Source organism: Tinamus guttatus, unplaced genomic scaffold, assembly GCF_059628265.1.
Source record: "Tinamus guttatus ecotype Peru unplaced genomic scaffold, ASM5962826v1 Tinamus_guttatus_pri_ptg000197l, whole genome shotgun sequence".
Lineage (NCBI taxonomy): Eukaryota > Metazoa > Chordata > Aves > Tinamiformes > Tinamidae > Tinamus > Tinamus guttatus.
This window is the reverse complement of record NW_028288731.1, coordinates 6,797,188-6,817,699: the sequence shown is the minus strand read 5'-3', so window position 1 is coordinate 6,817,699 and position 20,512 is coordinate 6,797,188. Positions and strand designations below refer to the sequence as shown.

At 42.3% G+C, this 20,512-nt stretch overlaps 1 protein-coding gene across 1 annotated transcript in view; it reads right to left on the bottom strand.

Moving 5' to 3' along the window:
- SLC39A10 (solute carrier family 39 member 10) overlaps window positions 1-18,303 on the bottom strand; it is a 31,384-nt gene extending 13,081 nt beyond the window's left edge. The window contains exons 1-3 of the mRNA XM_088523761.1: window positions 18,253-18,303; window positions 3,243-4,322; window positions 2,006-2,207 (exon numbers count right to left, since the gene is read on the bottom strand). Coding sequence (XP_088379887.1) covers window positions 2,006-2,207; window positions 3,243-4,313 — 1,273 coding nt within the window. The 5' untranslated portion in view covers window positions 4,314-4,322; window positions 18,253-18,303. The remainder of the gene's footprint in view (window positions 1-2,005; window positions 2,208-3,242; window positions 4,323-18,252) is intronic.
- Between the last annotated feature and the right edge of the window lie 2,209 nt (window positions 18,304-20,512).

Here is a 20,512-nt window from a genome sequence, read left to right as displayed (position 1 = left end):
CAATTAATTAATTTACTTGGCTTTAAAAAACTGATTTAATGAAAAAACCTTAGAAGCTACTAAGTGACAACAGAAGAGCATGGGTCTAGAATGTTGTTTGAAAGCATTAAAGTGGAAGAACTACGCAGAAATAAAGCAAGTGTTTTAAAAACGTCTCTCATTCTCTTGACTTTGAGCAGTATTTCCACTCAAGAATGCTTCACACTAGCCTGGGCAAGCAGAGTTTCATTCTACCAGAACCACACAAGCAGCTACTACAGTAGCTGGTTAATATTTACTCGCAGACTGCTGTTAGTCCTACACCTCCTGAAATCCCCAAGTGCCAGTTAAGATTTGTTATTTTGTGATTCACTACTTCACTTAGACATTTGTTATATCAACTGAGGTCTCACTCTACTTAATACCACAGTAACCATGATTTTTTAATGAAGAATGACTTATCACTCTAGCCAAGGAGACCCGTTTTAGAGGTGATGGATTACACCTTGTTTTCAGAGCAAAATGAACAAAATTTGAATTTTTACAATTAACTGGCAAATGTGTTACACGTACTGAAGATATCAGATGCCATAAAGCATGTTGGATGTCCCGCAATAAGCGCCACTTATTTTGCAAATTACATCTCTTAAAATGTTAAAGGTCTTCAAGTTTAGTTATTCATCAACTTCACTACAGAGAAAGTGAACGCATTCTTTCAGGAAAGTGCTCATCTGTGGAAACTTCTAATTAAACTGCTTCAAAGCATGCACAGCATGACCATTTTCTACACGTTTCAATGTTTTAATTGGCAGAAAATGCTTAGGGCCTTTCTGCAAATCCTGTTGCTAATAAGGGAAGGGTCAACTCTGACTAAAAAGGAGGCTGCTCAACAAGGCAAAGGATTTGCTGCCATGTAGAGGGTATTTAGTTAACAGCAACCTTTGAGCAGACAGTGAGGCAGTAGCTGTATCACTAAGGGAAATTTATGTGCAACAAGTTAATCTTTCTTAATGATGCTGCAGTCATTAAAAATAATTACCAGCAATGCAGTCCTTCCAACAGGTATTAATATCCACCAGAATGTACTTACTTAAAGTGTGATTTCTGAGCTTAAAGTGTGATTTCTGAGGCTGCCAATAAGCATGTACACACTAATCAATATTTGCAACTATAACTATTTTGGGTTTTTAAACAAAGGCCTCTTCCAAAAAATATTCTAGGTTTTAATAGTTTCACATCACAGACAAACCTGTCAGCCTGTAAAACATCTCTCAAGAGTTCTATTACATTTGTGTCTGATAGCTGTTTTAAATACAATTTTAAAAAGTATCAGTTATGAAATCAAATCAATGGATTCTACCTTCAAAGTATCTGCTTTAAAAATAGTTAAAAAAGGAAAAAAAGAAAGAAAAGATGATAATGAAAGTCAGAAAAGTGAATTATTACCAGAAATGGCAATTTAAATGTTAACTGTAAGTTAAATGATTTTGAATCCTTACATTTCCTAAAGCATCCTAAAATTCTGTCAGTTCTACAAAGTTGCATCACTGCTAGAATATAAAACTGGAGAGCATACTATTTTCCAATGCATGAACTTCAATGAAGGCACTGTTCTCTTTATAAATGAATATATTTGGGACAAATTTATTATGAAAATTTGTGTCAAAGTTGATCTACATTCTTTCAGCCTATAGGCAAATGTACTACACCTCAGTCGCACTAAGAGAAAAAGACTAAGTATTTTAAATGATGGAAAAAAGGCCAAGTGCACGTGGCCTTGCTCATCCCCTAGAGCTGCCTACGGTCCCACTACAAGAAAGTCAAATGTCTAAAGGTAGATGGAGTGAATCAAGGCCAAAATGGTTAGGACACAACCGCTGGGTGTCACTGACAGAAAATAAAAAAATACGAAACAAAAAAAACCCAAACTAGCCCTTTACCATCAATGCTAAGCTGTACGGCATTTCAAACTCTCAAGTTAATATTTATAATGCAAAAATAATTTCCAAGAATATTACACAGTTACCTGAAGCACCTGTTGTATTTTTATTTTCAATCGATGCACTTTTATTTTTCATTAAATCTTCAAGCTCCTCATAATGTACAATACAAAGCCTCCTCTCAATCTGGTAGAGCAGAGCAGGACACATATATACAAACAACTCGGGAGATATTGGAGAGCTGGTTTCCAGACCGTAATACCGTAACAGCTGGGTAACATTTAAGCACTGCAAACAAATGGTACAAACAAATTAAATACAAAAGCAATTACTTGATTAAAAATGAGCTATGGAAAAGTTAGTGTATGATTTGAGAACATGTAGCGGAGAGAAATTCTGATGCATAACATTTCATCAAAGCTGAAATACATCTCAGTTGATCTAAGTGGTTTTCAAGGAGGGAAAAGGGAGAAAATATCTGCTGCCCAGACTCCAAAGAGCTCTATAGCTTTTGATAAAGGTCAATGAAGAAGTTGCACATTCCTCAGCACTACAGAAGACAAGCAATGAAAAAATAAAAAAAAAAAAAAGGATAAACAAAACAAAGGAATGGAAAAGCATAAATCCAAAGTAGATTTTTAAATTTTTCTCTTTACCTATGTGGCTTGTGCATTTTGAATTTTGAATCAATTTTAAATTTAGTCTTAAAAATCCAAACTCAGCACTCACTCAATACTCTTCTTATTCTACTACTTAAAAAAACATTCAAACCATGCTACTTGTAGAGTTAATTTTGAGTGGGAAAGGAAAATAAAGAGTTCTGACAGAAATAAGGAATGCTGAAGGGAGAAAAGGAAGAGCAGACCTACATGGAGCACAGTACTACAGAAGTTACACCTAGCTGGCTTTCACAGTTGTTTAAGACAAAGAAATTAGAAGTATGTTGAAAAGATGTCTGTGTTTGTTTTAGGAAAGAGTTCAGCACTTTCCAAAACCATTAAAGCCATTAAAGCCTTAAGTTCAAGTGAAAAAAAAAAAGGCAGGGAAAAAGGTTTGGGAAAGGGAGAAAATGCTTGCGAGCAGACTTTAGAAATCTTGAAGTAACTCCCTTATAGAGAGATAAAGGGGCAGGATATTCCCTGAAGAGATGGATGAGGGGTAGATATAAATGAAGATCAACAAAGTAAATTCAGAACTGCAGCCTCCTAGAGTATTCACTCTGCTGCCTATATTATGCAACCAGTGCCAACATTTGCTCCCGCTTCACTGGGGAGAAGGCACCTGCCCTTACTACGCAGCAGGAACGCTCCTTTTCCTACTCACCTCCTCACGATCACGTTCATCTTCATTATGATCCTTGTGACTACGCGTTGAAAAAATTGCATGTTTTCTTACATTAATCTGCTTGTGCGTTGCCTCTCGCTTGCTGGTGTGATGACGTCCATCCTCATTACCTACGCTGGAATCTTGATGTCCATGACTGGTGGAATGATCATTGCCATGTTCATGAAGGTGTACATGCAAGTGAGATGTCTCATGTACATGATCGTGTTTATGAACATGATTGTGCTCATACTGATCACCTTGATCATGATCTGGAGCATAATCTTGTGCAGTATCTACTGAAGTCCCACTGATTTTCTTTCGTCTCTTCTTCTGTTTACGTTGTTTTCTTTCAGGCTGATCCTGTGTGGCATTTGTTTCTGTTGAAGGTTCATGGTTCTGTTCTCCATGGTCACTATGACTCACTGAATCATTATGAGAATGATATGTAGCATTATGGTCCAGATGATGATGTAGATGAGGGTGATGGTGATGGTGACGGCGGCTCTGGTCATGAATGTGTTTACCCTCAGGTTTTACTGATGACACAGTTGTGTCTCTCTCAAAGTCACATTTATGATTTCTCTTTGCAGCCATGGCAGTCGTGGTTTGGTTTTCAGAATCTGAGTGACTATGAAAATGAGGATGGTTGTGAGAGTGAGCATGCTTTCCTTCCTGTACTTCTAAAGCATATAAGTGGGAAACATGATCATGGCCAATATCATCATGATTTATCATCACTACTTTTACCTCTCCTAAACCAAGGCTTAGTAAGAGTTTTTCCAGACCAAAAAAAGATAGCCTTCCATTTTCACCATATCGATCAAAAATCTTTTCAATGTAGTATTTTTGTTCATTTTCAGCTTCCAACGCTGAAAATTTACTCGGCACAGATTCTGTTCCTCCATTCTGGAAATAGGATTCCTCTGAGATCTGATAGTCGTTATGGCGGTGCACGTGTTCCTCTTCAGGACCATGGTTGTGTCCCTCTTCACGGCAGTGATTGCACTGATGAAAGATAAATGTCAGCAAACAGATGATGCAAAATTTTGTGTGCGCGTGTACCTTCATCTCTGTTTCCTACAGGAGACACAAGAAAAAGCACTTAAGTTCAAAAGCTCTCTCAACATTTCTACTATACTTATTCCGATACATGTTTGCCTCAATTGCATGACTCATGTTTTTTTTTTTAATATTAGCATTTGCAGACTAAAAAATGCAGTATTTTTTAATACAAAAATTCTACTAATATACTTTTCCATCCCACTGTTAAGATTGGCTCTGTGCATTTTAGTGAGGTGCATTCTTACATGCCATACTTTCAGCATTTAAAGACTCCCATAACAAAAAAAGTTTGTGTTTGTTTCCAGAGACACTTAAGACTATGACAAATTACAAGACAAGTTAAAAGACAAGTTAGGAATAAAAATCTGTTGAAGAAATTATATTATATTTTCTTATTTGTGGGGATGAGGGGACATAAAATATAGTTGAAATGCAAACCTTGCTTCTTCCCTCATCTGCTGCTACACACAAGTGTAGCCTAATTCCCACTCTTTAGTAGTAATACAATTATTTAAAAAATAAGTTAACATTAACAAACTTCAACATCCTGGTCAAACAGATTTTAGTCACATTTTTAATACTTATTTACATAGGTATACTGATCCCTAAGATCTTTATAGACATTCATTTAAAAGTCAGGTTATACAGAAAACACCTCTCTCTAATGCAACTCAGGAAATACTGTTAGATGGACATGCCCTAAATGATAAAATTTGTACTGATGTTCACCAACTACATCACCTAGATAAGAGAGGTTTCAATTTAGTATTGACAAGAAGTTGACTATTATCTTTAAGATACTAAGACACAGTATGCAGTCTTAATGTTAAAAGAGCAAAAAAGAGCTATATATATAAGACCAATGTTATAAAAGAAACTTCAAGAATAAAAAAATCAACTTTATGTAAAAATAATGCCAACTAAAAAGCTAAAAATAAGCCAAGAACTGCATTTTGTAACTTCTGTTTTCTACAGACTTATTTTGGGTAGAGGATATCCGCTAAAATGTATGAATAAATTCACCCGAGCACTGCCACGGCTTTGTGGCAACACTTCACGTATTCCGTTTGGTACGAGGCAAAACAAAACGCTTACAGCAGTTCGGCCCCATTCACACAGCAGATAATAAGGCCTTCCTACCAAAGCAAAGCTCACAACCACCTTCTCTCATCCAGATTTTTTTTTTAAAAACAACAAAACAAAACAAAGTCTCTTTTTCAATACTGACCTATCTACAATGTACGATCAGAAAGGATTGTACTCGAGGCATCTGTATGATAACAGACTCCGGGAATAGTGGATAGGTCAGGGGGAAACCACTATATGCTACTGTTTTATTTTTATGAACAACTGCTCCATCATCTGTCTGGAATGACTGTATAGTCTATCACTAGTTCAAGTCCCCATATACTTTGGATATCAATTTAGGGGCTGTGACAGACCTTTTCAAAACATTTAGTATGGTAAGTTCACCCCCAAAATTTACAGGGAGATGATTTTCAGTATTTTTTTTTTTTTTTACTCACATGGACTATTTAAAGCATCTTTAATGTTCTTATAAACACATCACTGGGATTAATACACAAAGAGTCTCAAAGCAACTTCTACAAGTTTTTTTTTTTTTTTCCCCCGCCTAGAGGGAAAGGACACAAGGAGTCATTAATAAATGAAGAAGAGGTTGCAAAGCTTTATCCAAGAGTCCTTGGACTGCATCAACCCTCACGTGACTGCCTGGGACCCCACCGCATAACCTGTAAATAGGGAACAGGCTCTTTTTCATACAGGTTCAAAACCTGGACTCTCTAATGTGCATGATCCCACGAAGCACTGACCCTCTGGCAGTGAGCAAAGGTGCTGGACTCAGGTGTACAGAAGATGGTGGATGAGCAGAACTCCACATTTCTACTGGAATATGTTGATTTACATCAACTGGGGATTTACAGCGTTGAACGTTACTCAACATGAATATCACGTTGAAGATCTGCAACAAGCAGTTATGGGTGTTGTTGTCACACAAGAGAGACGGAGGCGCTGGAAGAAGGATGAGTGGACATATGCTTGCAAAGAGGACAGAGGCAGCAGGTAAGTACATTTTCGGTTTCCCAGCATTGAAAAAGAGCACTCCAAGTAAAAATGGGTTACACAAATGATACTAATTTATAGGTAGGACACTTTTGCTCCCCCCTTGCAATACACTAGTAATATAACCAAGAACAAGCAATTCCTCAGCTTTTCAAAAGTAGAGTTGAAACTAAAAAAAAAAACCCACCAACCTCTACCAGGAAATTCATGACTAAAGCATGATCATAATCCGTTTCACAACCTCATGATCTTTTTCATGTGACTGTCTCATACAATACTACCAATACACTACTTTCAAACTTCAGTCATGCATCTCTAATTGTGGTGTTCAGCATCGAATGGTACCTTGTCTCTGCGCCCTAATGGTTAAAATACTTTGAAACCTATGATCATCATTCATTCCTAGGATCCAAGCATTATCACTGACTTATTTAAATGATTGCACATCTCACTATTCTCAATAAAACTAATAGCACATTTTAGTCTTCTATTATATTCATAAGATTTTCTGTATTTTCTATTTTAATTACTGGGCTATGGAAAAAAGGCACTTGCAAAACAAATATACCTGACCTAAAGAATCCCAAGCATTTATTTATACACAAGGATCATTATTATCTAGGCAGACCAAATTCTCTCGGTGTCAATAACAGAACTGTACATAGTTTATCACAGCATTAAGGCTCCCAAATCCCCTCCAACAGGCGCAGCTGGGCAGCCTGAGGACACGGCTACCCCAGTGAGGGGGCAGCCCCCCGGCCGAGCGCCGGCCCCACGGCCAGAGCTCGCGCGGGCGGCAGCGCAGTGGGGTGCGAGCAGCCGCCCCGCGGGCCGCGAGGCCAGAGCGCCCGGGCTGAGGTAAAGGGCAGGGAAAGAGGTGTGAGCGGCGCTGCCGAGCGCCTCCTCTCGTGCCGCGGGCGGCTGAGCGCAGGACTGCCGGCGAACCCCGCTACCATGTCTCTAAGGCAGAGGCTGAGGCCTAAGGACCAAACGCAGCACTATCTAGAGGCAACGTCACAACTTCCATTCGCCAGCATCCCAAAATGCCCCCCGGAGTCACACGGATGTTACTCATACACCATCTCCTCTTCCTGATACTTGTGAAACCACGAGCTGCATAGCAGCACCCACCAGCGTTATCTTTTTGGTACAGAAGATTCACAGTATCTCTGTGATAGGTAAACCTGACTATGGCCTTTCATGTATTAAGCTAAACGTACTTGCTGATCAGAGTTGATTTTTTACAGTCGTTTTTACTCAATTTCCCCTGAATTCCTGAAACTTCAATACACTGCCTACTATTTCGACCACTCTTCCATTTTACACCTAAAAATCCAATATCCTCTCTGACTACACTGAAACAAAAGCATGACCTAGGATTTGGAGGGATTTTTCTTTTCATTTATTTAACATCAGCTGCTGAAATGAAACCAAAAAACAGTTCAATAATTACGCTTTAAAACAATCACCTTTGATTCCAACAATGTAGTCATATAAAATCCAAACTCAACTTAAAAACCAAGCCTATAATTTTAGTGTTTGCAACCCATAACACATGCTACAACACTTGTGCCATAAATGGGACCAACTAGCCTATTTCAAAGCCTCATTTCTCCCCTATTCTCCTCTCTGCTCCCAACAATTCTAACAATCTTAAATATTCCTCACATACATGCACTGGCTTCTGCCCTCTTCATGCTCCTTCCCAGGGATTTAATCTTGACTATCCTTTTCAGTCTCTCTTCTTTTGCATACCACTTTCTTCCTTTCCTTCTTTCCTTTCTTCCTTCCTCTGCCCTTTGTTTATTCCATCTGCAGAAGAAAATTTTGAAAATAGTCTGGCCCATTCAAGTGGTTACTGAGCCTGAATGTCACAAGGACTGGAATATCTTAGCAAGACTTCTTGGACAACCAGAAGTTTCACACCAAACAAAAATACCAGTTCAGCTAAGATATAAGAAAAATCTGAAGGGTGAAAGGTGTTAAAATAAAATATTCTTACCAAGCTAAGTTGTTTGCTCTGCTCAGCACTGAAAAGTTAAGCATTTGTCATTTGTTCCTACAGGAACTGCTCACATTAATAGCATTATGAGAAAAGGCTTTTTTTTTTTTAAAAAAAAAAAGGTTAAAGGTATACAGTTCTTGAAATAGAGCTACTAACTACATATATACAGATATCTCTACATTTCCTGAAACTTAAGCTTTCTCTTTGTAATGCAGATATTTACACCAGTGCCCAGGCAGAAATCCCTGCAGCCCACCAGCACTTCCCCTGCACCGAGTGTGCCGAGTAACGTTCCACACTAATACTCAGTGCAAGAAAAGGCTGGAATCCGAAAATCCAACAAACCTACTCTTAAGTTCCTAAATATCAAGTGTTCAACAAATGCCAGAACATCAGTTCCTCTTAATCCAGTATTCATTCTGAAGATATGTGACTTTAAAAGATTATTAATGTGAAAATACATTACTATTACTGAAAGACACTTTAGGAAAGTATTTAAAGCAGCTAGTGTTATTTCTGCATTATCATCGTTAGCTTTTGTATTATCAGGTATTAGCTTCTGCATATACAAACAGGAAAACACACTATGGACCTGAAAAGTTACAATGAACAGTCTGCAGCTTTAGTTCTCACCCATCTCCTGTATTTTCTTCCCTCTTCAATTTCAGTGAAACAGGTTTGTGGACTTAAGTAAAACTCATTCATTCGAGAATCTACAGCCTAGTAGGAGGGGCCCTCGGTAAGAACAGACCATTAACTGATTGATCCACGGCGTATTTGCCAAGTTAATACCAGATAAGACTTACGCTACAGAAAGCATTTAGGCGTATCCAAACACATCATGAGTATGTTTCAGAAGTCTGAAATGGGAAGCACTGGACTGCCAGCTACCAACAGAAAATGATCCTAAACGAATAGCAGAGCAATCCACTAGCTTAGTTATCTGCAGGGAGGTGTTCATTTAATTTTGAAGGGAAAGTAGCTGGACAGCCTTCTTGAAAAGAAGTATTTGTAATTAACTGAAGAATGTGGGATTCTTCTCAAATTAATATCAAAACATCAAAACAGCTGAGGTCTTTAAGTAGTAGTTCTGCTTCCTAACAATTTATTTTCAGTTTAAGTCTCAGTAAGTTGTATGTATTTAAAAACCATCCATTAATGATACTTCTAGTTAGCACAGAATTTATAAGGAAACTGGTTTGATTTTGTGCCAACATCGTACTACTCAATTACGCTCTATCAAAATACCAGTGTTTACAGGAATTACATGCTTGAAAAGAAGACCTGCAGTTATACATGTATTTTGATATCATTTTATTTTTCCACAGCAAGGAATCAAATGCTTTTGTCAGAACTAAGACTTAAGTTCAACAAGCACTTTTCACAGAAACAAGCAGTCCTGCCTTCATTCGTTCCCATTTCCACAGCATCATTTTTGCCTACCAGCACATTTGTTTGCTGATCTGTTCATTGTGCAGCTGTACAATCAAATTCTGTGAAAAATAGCCCAGAAAGAAGAAAAAGAAAAAAAAAAAAAGGATTATTTTTCAATCAGATTACTTTTCCTATCTGGTTCCCTTTGCAGCTGCACAAACACCAGAGTGCACAAGAGCAACCCTGCTTCTGGGGGCAATACCAGCTTTTGGACTTGGTAGACGTACGGCTTCACAGAGATTTTCAATACAGCACAAATACAATAACTGACTACTTTAAAATGGACTCAAACAATATTGAGGAAACAGCAGGGGACAACTTTTCGATTTGAAAACATTTGAGGAAAACTTCTTCAACTCACCACTCATCACAGAACATAGTAATATTTGGAACGATGTGTTAAAAGCAATAACTGTATTTTTATTCTTACTGGAATTTAAACCACTCTATGTCTCATCCATGCACTATGTTAACATGCTTGCAGTATGTTAAAACACATGAGGGCTTATCTTTGATACACGTTTTAATTCCTACATTACTACAATTTAAAAATCTCTATCAAGGACATGATGCAAAAAAAGGAGTTTACTACATGCCTACTATTAAGTTAATGACTTCCCTAATGCTTTTTAAAAAATGATGTTTTACAAAAGCTACCAACTACAGAAGTCTCTTGGAAAGTAGAACTGAGACATGTTCTTTCCCAGGCTGCACTAATACCTGGAGATTAGGATGCTTGGTGCACATTTCTAGTATTCAAAGCCTGGAAATTATTTACAGGACAAGAGAACACTGATTCAAAGATGTACTTTTAAAAGGGAGTGCTAAAGGGAGCGCTAAATAACAAACCACCTCTGCAGACTCCCCAAGGCCCTCTCAACACGACACTGCGGTGCTTGTCGGGGGTTCACTGGTTTCGTGTCCCAGGTGAGAGGCGGCCGTCGCGAGACCCTTCGGCCCGAAGTCCCCGTGCTCCCGCGGGCGCCAAGGGCCTTTGGGAGTCCCAGCGTGTGTGGCTACCTCAGCGGTGCCCGCTCTGCGGGGGCGTTTGGACACGTAACCTGGGGCACAGAGCAGCCCCGTGTCCTGCGGCAGCTCCTCCAGGGAACGCGTCGCACGCCCGCCCCGGCGGCCAGCAGAGAGCTTGGGCCGGAGCGGAAGCGCCCGGCTGCCTGAGGCGCAGGCCGCCTGCTCCTGCTCGGGCCGCGCGCCCCGTACGCGGGACGCCTCGGGCTCACGTCCCAAGCGACTAAAACCAGCCCGCTGCTTCCAGGCATTTGACAGGATTAAAATACATCTTCTCTGTAGCCAACCTAACCGTACCCTGAGTGCAAAGGGCAGCAAGTAACCAAACGTACTGAATCTTCTTTTCCTGGTTGACAACCTCAATTCGCTATTTGGAAATTTCCCATTAAACTACACTCGTTTTCTGGTGTCCAGGTGAAATTCTGATAATGTAAATTTAAGATTTACATAAAAATATACTGCTGCTGCTAAGACTGTGAGGCAGAATTGCCACATTTCACCTATTGCCCAGAAAATTAAAAAAAGAAAACCCACAGAATTGTTCATGCAGACTGGAAAACAGCAGAAAACACAGGGCATCATTTCAGTATTTGACTAGTCGGTCACTGCTTGGACCTACTGTGTGACATATCTGATAAGACACAGACTGAGACTAGAGTCAAGCATTTTGGCACAGCTTAAATATATTCCTCGTACTTGAAGAACTATGTGCTCTTCTCACCTTTTCCTGCGAGAAGACCCTGGTTATGAAATGTGATTAACACTTGTCTCAGAAGGTAATTTCATGTTTATATTCTGAGTTTACAGTCGACAATAAAAGTACAGTGACACAGCAAATACCAGAACATTAACTTGTTAGAAACTGTCAGAAATTGCCCTAAAGAGACAATTCTCACTTTTCCAATTTTATTACTACTTCAGGAACCCAAGAGCAGCACACTGTCTTCTTCCAAGACACAGATTTGATTTGACCCCAGTCCAAGTAACAAAAAGCAATTAAAAAAAAAAAATCAGGCCACCACCTTTTCTAAAATGAGTTCTTAGTTTAAACTATAAAGCAATTTTACCATGAGATGTGTTTTTGCACAACAAAGATTAGAAAGCACTCTAGTAATATGTTTTCATTAGAAGCCTATGAGCCCTGACGAAGCAGTATATTCTCTGTGGACTGCAAGGAGGCAAAGAAAACTCTTCAAAGACAGTGAATATTCCCTGACACTGCTTCGCTATAGCTGCTTACTGCCAGTTTCCTACAGCCAAGTTGAACCCAAAGTGCAATGCCAACAAGTGTAGTTATAATTTGCTTTAGTTGCTGTGTTCTTATTAAAGCATCCCACTCTAACACATCCTTCCAAGAGTCAGCGTAAAACCTTCTTCACACACTTCTCCCTACTACTGAAACACACGATTAGCAAAAACCAATGTGAGCAATTTTGCTCAGAGCCGGTAAAAATGAAGCTCTGCCGGGACTCTGTTCTTCTCTCTGTTCTCTGTTCTGTTACTCTTTAAGATGCAGAAGTCATCATATACACTACATACCTGCAGCACAAAGACACCAACTTTGTGTAAAAAGTAAACTGAATTATTTTAATGGCAGGAAGTTTTAGCATGAAAGGTTATTTAGGCAGTATTTTATTTGCATGTTATCAAACAAGCCTAGGCCATATTACAGACATAAAATGAGAGCTATGGGCATATTATAATAAAAAAGCTGAATTCTGTATACAGCTCATACTGTAACTACTGTGTACCACTGCTGTAGATCAGAACTGTGAACATGATTCAGTGCCTTGGGCAAGTAGCAGCCTCCTATGCCCTCCAGAAAAGGCTGAAAGTCTGTATTGCTTAGGTAGCATAATAGACATTAAATGCATGGAAATAAAATTATTTTTAGCATTAAAAATTAACAGTGCAAGGCTATCACATTACTGGGACTGCAGCCAAATAGCATTATTTCTTGCATTTAACCTAAGCTAGTATTTAGAATTGTACTTTTAAGCAGAGGTTGTTTTCCACAGACAGACACTGAAGCCAGTAACAAACATGATGCTTCTGTACCCTGCAAACGACATTTAATAAGAATGGACACAAGGATGGGGCTTGCATTTCATGGATTGGATGTGCTTGTCAAGGTAGTGCAGCCCTGATAAGAAGTGGCCTTTCCTCACTGGAAGGAATCACAAAAGTTGTGTAGAGTCGTGTAGTTGCCCTGAGAAGCAATGTAATCATCAGTCAAAGGCCTGGGGGACAACCCTCCACTCAACTATTTCGGGGGGCTCCTCTGGACCTGCGTGTATGTGGTGCGTGTCTATGCTGCACTCCAGAACCCCATCCAAGTCAGCTGCCTACCTGCTTGGCACCCCTCCTCGTAGGCAAACCCTGGCTGTGCCGGAGGGACGGTTATTCCGCAGCGGGAGTCAAATCCAACAGGCAGCGTAGCACATGGCTCTCATTCTGGAACAAATAGTGCTACCCAGTCTACTTTTAAACGCAGATTTTAAAGGCAAATCAGTATTAACCAACATAGACAAACATTATCCATGTGAAATATCACACTGGGGAAAAGCCGTTAAAGAAACTTGAAAGGAGATTAAAGACACTTTTGCTTTGTTTTGCCTTAGCTTTGACTGTCCATCTTGGATATGTCCACACTACCAGCAGGGATTAGCTTGGTTAAAGACTGTTTATATATAGAGACATAGTCATCAGCTGTAAACCAAATATCACTTCTAGCTATCCACCCAACTTGAAAGCATTATTTTAATCCATTTAACAACCATCATGCTACACTGTAATAAAAACTCAGCTATAATAAAAACGCACAAGATCAGTTTATGAACGTGCCACAAGTCAGGTTAACTTTTATGTATGTATCTTTACACATATATCACATAACAGCACCCACCTGGTCTTCATGTTTTACTATAGCATGTTATAGCTGTTACAGCATGTTTTATTAGAGCAGCCTTTACTGGTGACGGTGGTTGGAAACTATTCCTGCAGTGTTCGCAACCTACATACATAGTAGATGAAAATTTGGCGCAGAAGGTCGCTGAACCTTTATAAAAGATTGTGCAAATCCAGCAACCTTCCATAAAAAAAAACCCTTCCTATATGCTTAATCTGAAGTGCTTTTTCTCTTACATAGACATTCTACCTTAAAAAAAAAAGAAAAAAGAAAAAGAAAAAAGAAAGAGGCGTTATCTCTAGCAAACTTCTTGACAAGATTACAGATCTATTCCTCATCAATAAAAACAAGATTTCGCTAAGAACTTTTCTTCAAAACCCTATGGGCTAATTTGATTACTTTTTTTTCACATTTCTAACAAACAGATTGCTTGGGAGCTTCCCTTTGCAGATGCTCTAGATATACTCAGAAATATTTCTCACTCTGTTCCTACTGCACACAGCAGTGCACACACACACACGGGTCCGTTGCAAAGCCTGAACAGAGACAACTCACACCAAATCACAGGCTCATCAGTTTCCGCAGCAGAGCGCTTCCCTGTTTGTTACGCTAAGAGGTTCTCCTCACTCTCGTCCTGCTCTCTGGACAGCAACAAGCCATGGGAAGGGTAAACCAGAGGAGGAGGAAAAGGAGAAGGAAGAGGAGGCTCCTGGAGGTTGGCAGCAGAGGGAGCCGAGTCATCTGCGCTCTGCAGCGAGGCACGAGGCAGGCACAACCGGGGAGGCGGTAGCGCACTCCGTACCCACAGGAGGAACGCGTTCCCATGGAATCCCAGAGGAGGAACGTGTTCCCATGGAACGAATGCTGCTCTCCGCACGGAACCACGCTTATCACGTGCAACCTTCCTTCTCCTCAGGAGCTTTGGAGGCAGACGAAACCACCATCTTCCCGGCCCTTCATGCCAGCCTCCTGCTTTTGAGTCTTGAGACCCGTTTGGGGTTTGGTTATCACAGGAGGTAACAGGACACAAGTGACGTTACACAGTTACTCCCTTTCCTCCTCTGGCTCCTATTGCACCAAAACTCCTACAGCAGCGGTACTAGTGCAGCAGCAGAGTGCTGCCAGGCCACGGGTCTCTTTCCCTTTGGAAGACTACCCTGCAGGCCAGCCCATTTTCAGCAGTTTGATCCATTTGGGTACTAAGAAAGATACTTGATTTTAGCTTCACTTAATTGACACGTCTTCATTGGACTTTTTAGATATATTTTAAATAGAATCTCAGCTGCAATTTAAGAATGATCAGGTTGTTTTTATGAATTTCATAGTCAGAATTCTTTTCACCTCAGATGATACTTCAGGCCTCTATCAGCATGCTAAAACACTATTTTTCATCTAAGGTAACTTCAGCAGCCCACTCCCAATGATGAATACTCTTTGTACACCAAAAGTGCATTTTAAATGTTTGCTCTCTAAAATAAATTGTGGGCTCCCACAGAAAAAAAAGTCATACTGATTTTCTTTACAGGAGGAGCAGAGAACAGAAGTTCTTCCAACAAGACATGAATTTTTAAAGTCACAGAACTCTGTGTTCCTAAAGATTAATTCTGTGAAAAGCAGACCTGCACAAAGAAAACAGCAGTGCTGCAATCTATCTTTCCTTCTTTCAAACCATCTCCCCTTGTAATTCTGAAAACACCTTATAAAAAGTGCTCCGCAAATGTTCTGACAATTGCTTGAGAGTCAAACTGTGAAGCAAACGCAATGAGACTCGCTTTTATTGTTCTGCTAACAATGTTGCTCATTGTTCCCACCCGCGCACACATGCCTGCCCACCCCGATTCTGTTTTGCAAAGATGCAATGAGCTCTTTGCTAAATTTCATCACAGATAAAGCCCCAATTTTAACTCACAAAGGGACCTGCATGAAGCTTCACTTGCAAGCAAATAGCGTAATTTGAATTCAGTGAATATATAATTTCATTCAAAAAACAACAAAACAAACAAACTCCCTCTTTCCAAATCCAGATTGATAAGTACCTATCATACTGTTAAAAAACACCTTGAATTTCTGTTGAACTGTTAACAGAGCCCCTGCAAAACTGTCCCAGATCCACTCCTATTCCTATCAGCTATCCAAGCTGCTGAGCAGCGTGCAGGAAGCTCCTCAATAGCTGCTGCTTGACTTCTTCCATGAGAGCGCAGCGGAAGCGGGTGCCAGGCTGCACTCACCTCTACTTCCCCTTTATCTTATTCATGTAAGGCAAACTACACAAAAACGTATATAAGCACATTTATCAAGGGTTCCTGGTTTTTTTAAAAAAAGTCAGAGGGAATGCCTTATTAGTACATAGGTACTCAGTGTTTTCCTGCTACTTTTCAAGATGTAATTCGGTAAGACAGCTCTTGCCCTGTTCTAGATGGTGCACATGTATAGTATGTCACACAAATCCTGGTTCAGGACTGCCAGCTAAAAATGAGTATTTCCCAGCATTATAGCATATGAACCTTATCATCAGGATCCATGCTTTTCAACAGAAAGTAAGCTTTCTAGAACATTCCTGAATAACCAAGATGATTTATTTTCACTAGTTTTTATTATTATTAATGGCATTTGCCCTGACTTTTAAACCATAACTTTTTTCTATTTGCACATTTTATGATTGGGTGGATACTTACTCCGAACTAAGTATCTGATTTAAGTCAGCCTTGAAAGCACAGAAAGATTCACGTGAAAAACAGTGATATTAAAGCAAACTTCCCATTTTTCAGATAACATTTTTCAATAGGCAGAAGTGTTTCACGCTCTGTTTCCATTTTTTCACTCACTGTTTACCTTTAGGTAACTTTTAGCAGTGATTGAGAAACTTTTCAACAACTTTTTTCCCCGCCCACAAGAGTCATATATATTTCAAGTTTCTGATAAGGTTTCTAAGCCCTGCAAACAAGAGAAGTTGATAAGCACAGCCAAAGCATGGCCAAACTTAGTTTCATGTTATGATTTAATAATATTTCAGATAGACGACTGTACAATCCTTCCACATCTATCTTCTGTGCACACTAAGGCACATTCCCTTACAGAACCATCACAATTAATCTCATGAAACATATAAAATTTATTCCTAGTCTATATACAGGCTCTAGTCTCTTTTCCAAATAACCTTCGTTTTTTTCCTCCAAAGCATATGGGAGTACTGAAAGCAGTTTAGAAAGAATCATTGTAGAAAACAGTAAAATTATCTGTGTATATATAAATAACATTTGTTTTAGAACAAAGGTAACAGTTAGCAAAACTTGCCCACACTGTTTTTGAGAGCTCTCAGGCACAACAAAACTGTTTTGCAGGATTTTCGTAGGTTATCGTACTGTGCAGAAATCACCAAGGAGTAATCACTAATAAGCACTGCCTGGAAATTGGAGTCTGTCTTGCCAGCCCACGGCAAGCACCTGCTCCCTAGCTCACGTAAGGAAGCACGTAAATGAAGTGAGCGTGTTCCCTCTGAAACGGAACTTCATGAGCTTCCTTTGCACACTCTGACACGAAACACTGTTCTTGGACAGAGCTGGTTTTTCCCGTTTTAGCGCTAGTGGCCGTGGCAGTGGCTGTCCAAAGACCCCCTGGCACGCGGCGGCTGGAGCAGCAGCAGGCGGTGGCTGGGGAGCAGCCGCCCCTTCCAGGCTGCGTGGCCCAGGGCGCCTCCAGGGCTGCCGCAGCTTTCCGGAGTCACAGCTCCCCTCCGCACCAGCGTGTCACACGCTGTCTTAACGTAAAGCCTACGGTTGTTACTCAGACAAAGTGCTGCCAGTGACAGAAATGAGAATTATCTTGAATGCAGCAAGTGCTCAGGACACATCACAGAGGCAGGAGGTTAAGAATAGGAGGCACAGAAGTTTCTCCGGAAGCCCCCTCCAGTAAACGACACAAAGGTAAGGGAAGGTTTCGAAGAGCAGGTTTATTCTAAGCAGCCTGAGCCGCCGCACGCGGCGCTCCCGCCGCAGAAGGGAAGCGCCTCTCTGCGCTCTCCGCGCTGCTTGCGCGCACGTTGCGCGGCCGCGGCAGGCGGCTCCCGGCCCGGCCAGCCCGCGGCTCCGCTCGGGGCTGCGCCCGGCGGCCGCGGCTCCTCGGGCTCCGCAGCGCCCTGCGCCACCGCGCTCCGGCCGCGGGGCCCCCACGTGCGCGGGCGGCGCGGAGCCCCCCGCCGCGGGCTGCGCGGCCAGGGCCGCTGCGGAGCCCCCGGGCGCGCTCCGCTGGCTGCGGGCAGGCGCGGGAGCCTCTTACCCGCCGCTCGGGCGCCTCGCGCCCCGCCGCCGGCAGCGGCCGCCCCCCGCCGCCCCCCGGCCCCGGCGAGGGTCCCGCGGCGCCACGTGACGAGGCGGCCGCGGCGCCGCGCAGCCCGCGGCGGGGGCGCCCGGGCCGCCCCCCCGGCGCCCGCCGGCCGCCGCGCCGGCCGCTTGTGGGGGAGGGCATGTAAACAAATGGGGTTTTATAGCTACCTCACTCGAGTGCCGTGTGCATCTCCTCTCCGCTCGGTACCAAACCGCCGCGGCGCCTCCTCCTCCCGCTCCGGCTGCTCCTGCCGCCGCCCTGCGCCTATTCACCAACCGCGCTTACGCATACCCCGGCGCACGCTGCGGCCCGCGCGCGCCGCGCTGCCCAATGCGGAGCCATTTTCTCCCGCCCCTCGCCCTGGCTCCAGCAGGCGCTACGAAAATGGCGTAGCGCTCCCCCCGCCCGTGCCCGCCCCTCGGCACCCGCTTGCGCTCATCACTCAAGGGCCGGCGCGGGCGGCGGGGCCCGCGAGGCGGCGCAGGCCGCGCCCGGCGGCCGAGGGGAGCGCAGCCCTGGCGGGCCTGGGCGCGGGCCCGCTCCCCTGAACAACACTATCGATTACTAACACGGAGAAAAGGGCGACCGCGGCCTGGCGTCCCGACTGCTCGGCACCGCTCCTCGCCGTGCCCAGGGAGCTCGGGAAAGCCCCGGGGCCTCCTCGTGGGACAAGAGCAACCGGGACGGTGCTAATGAGCGCCCAGCGCAGGCGGGACCCCCGCCCTCTGGTTGCTACTGGAGAGGAGCAGCTGTAGGACCCCCAGAAAGGCAAAACCAGCAATACCGAGAGCCCCACCCTGGGCTGAGCGGCACTCCGGTACAACGTGAGCTTGCACCATGCAGGAACTACTCCCATCGCACCCCTTTGAAAATAAACCAGCTTAATTTGTAATGGCTATTTACCGCAAGTATGTTCAAACACCAAAATGCAATCGTAAGAACAGTTCAGATGGGGAAAAAATAAACATAAACCTGGTAAGTTAGCATGCAATTTTCATCAGTTTCTCCAGAAATACTGAGTGGCTCCATACCAGGCCTCAGGCTACACGCAACCTCTCCTGAAGGAACTAAAGCATGTTCTTCCAGGCTCTCCTTGCACCACCTGAATCAGTGCGACTCTGTTGAGCCACAGCACTCACACCTTCCCCAGCCCAAGCCTCATCCCACCACATCCACCCCAACAAAGGCAGTGTGGGAAGTTTCAGTGACATATCCCTGAAATACAAGAGGAGTGAAAAATACTAAAAAGGTAGAGGATTAATACTGCTCAATTAGGAGCCAAGGATGAGATATATATAAAATAATAATAATAAATTGAAGCCACCAGGCAGAGAGCTCATCAGAATTGAGGTTAGTACAAGTGCCAAAAAAAACAAACAAACAAAAAAACTAGTTTAGCATTTTTACAGGTCACTTTTTTCTAGTTTCTGTAGTAGCCTTTCATTTCTTCTGAGAAGCAGAGTCAAAGCAAATTCTGAGGAGAAATTGCTTATTTTCCTAATGTGGATCTCAAAATGTGACCCGCTGAGCACTGTCCCCCCTTCTCTGAGCTTACTGAGGTGCAATAGCAGCCAATGTGGTTAGTTCCATGTGTGGCCTGTGCCAGGGCTCTGTCACCCTCACTGCTAAAAAATTTCTCCTGAAGTTCCTGTGGAACTTTTGGTGCTTCAGTTTGTGGCCGTTTCCTCTAGTTCTGTCGGTGGCCACCAGTGAAAAGAGGCCGGCACCATCCTCCTCACTGCCTCCCTTGAGGTACTTCTAGACACTGCTCAGGTCCCCTCTCAGCCTTCTCTTCTCCAGCTGAACAGGCCCAGCTCCCTCAGCCTCTCCTCATAGGGCAGATGTTCCAGGCCCCTGATCATCCTTGCATTGGTATAAGTGTAAGCTCTGATACATACTACTGATGTCAATCATACTTTGTAATTTTTAAATCTGGTACTTGTTTAAATATTAATAGGAAGTAAATTAAACAGCAGTCTTGTTTCTTTTTTTTTCTTTTTTTTGATTATGCAAAAAAACCCATAGATTTTAAAGATCATTTTTAAAGGAGGTTTTCTGTTGCAATCTCTGAATGAAAGGGTTAGACATCGTTTTTCTTGGAAAAAAATAAAAATAAACCAAAACACAACCACACACATCCCCCCTACAGGCTGACATTTTCAGTGGAAAAAAAAAGAAACGAAACCTTTTTCATTAGCTCGAGACTTACCACTACCTAAACATCAAAGGGCATAAGCTGTAATGCAGCGGCAAGACTGATGCGTTTGTTCCACACAAAACCTTTTTTCCTGCATAATGGAAAGAAGCCAACCTGACTTGTAGACTTCTAGCAAATTTTGCAAAGCAAGGAATTACTAGTAAAGCTTCTCTCTCCAAAAAATCTCCTGGGCTAACCTTATTTTATTAAATCACGCTTCTTGACTTCTT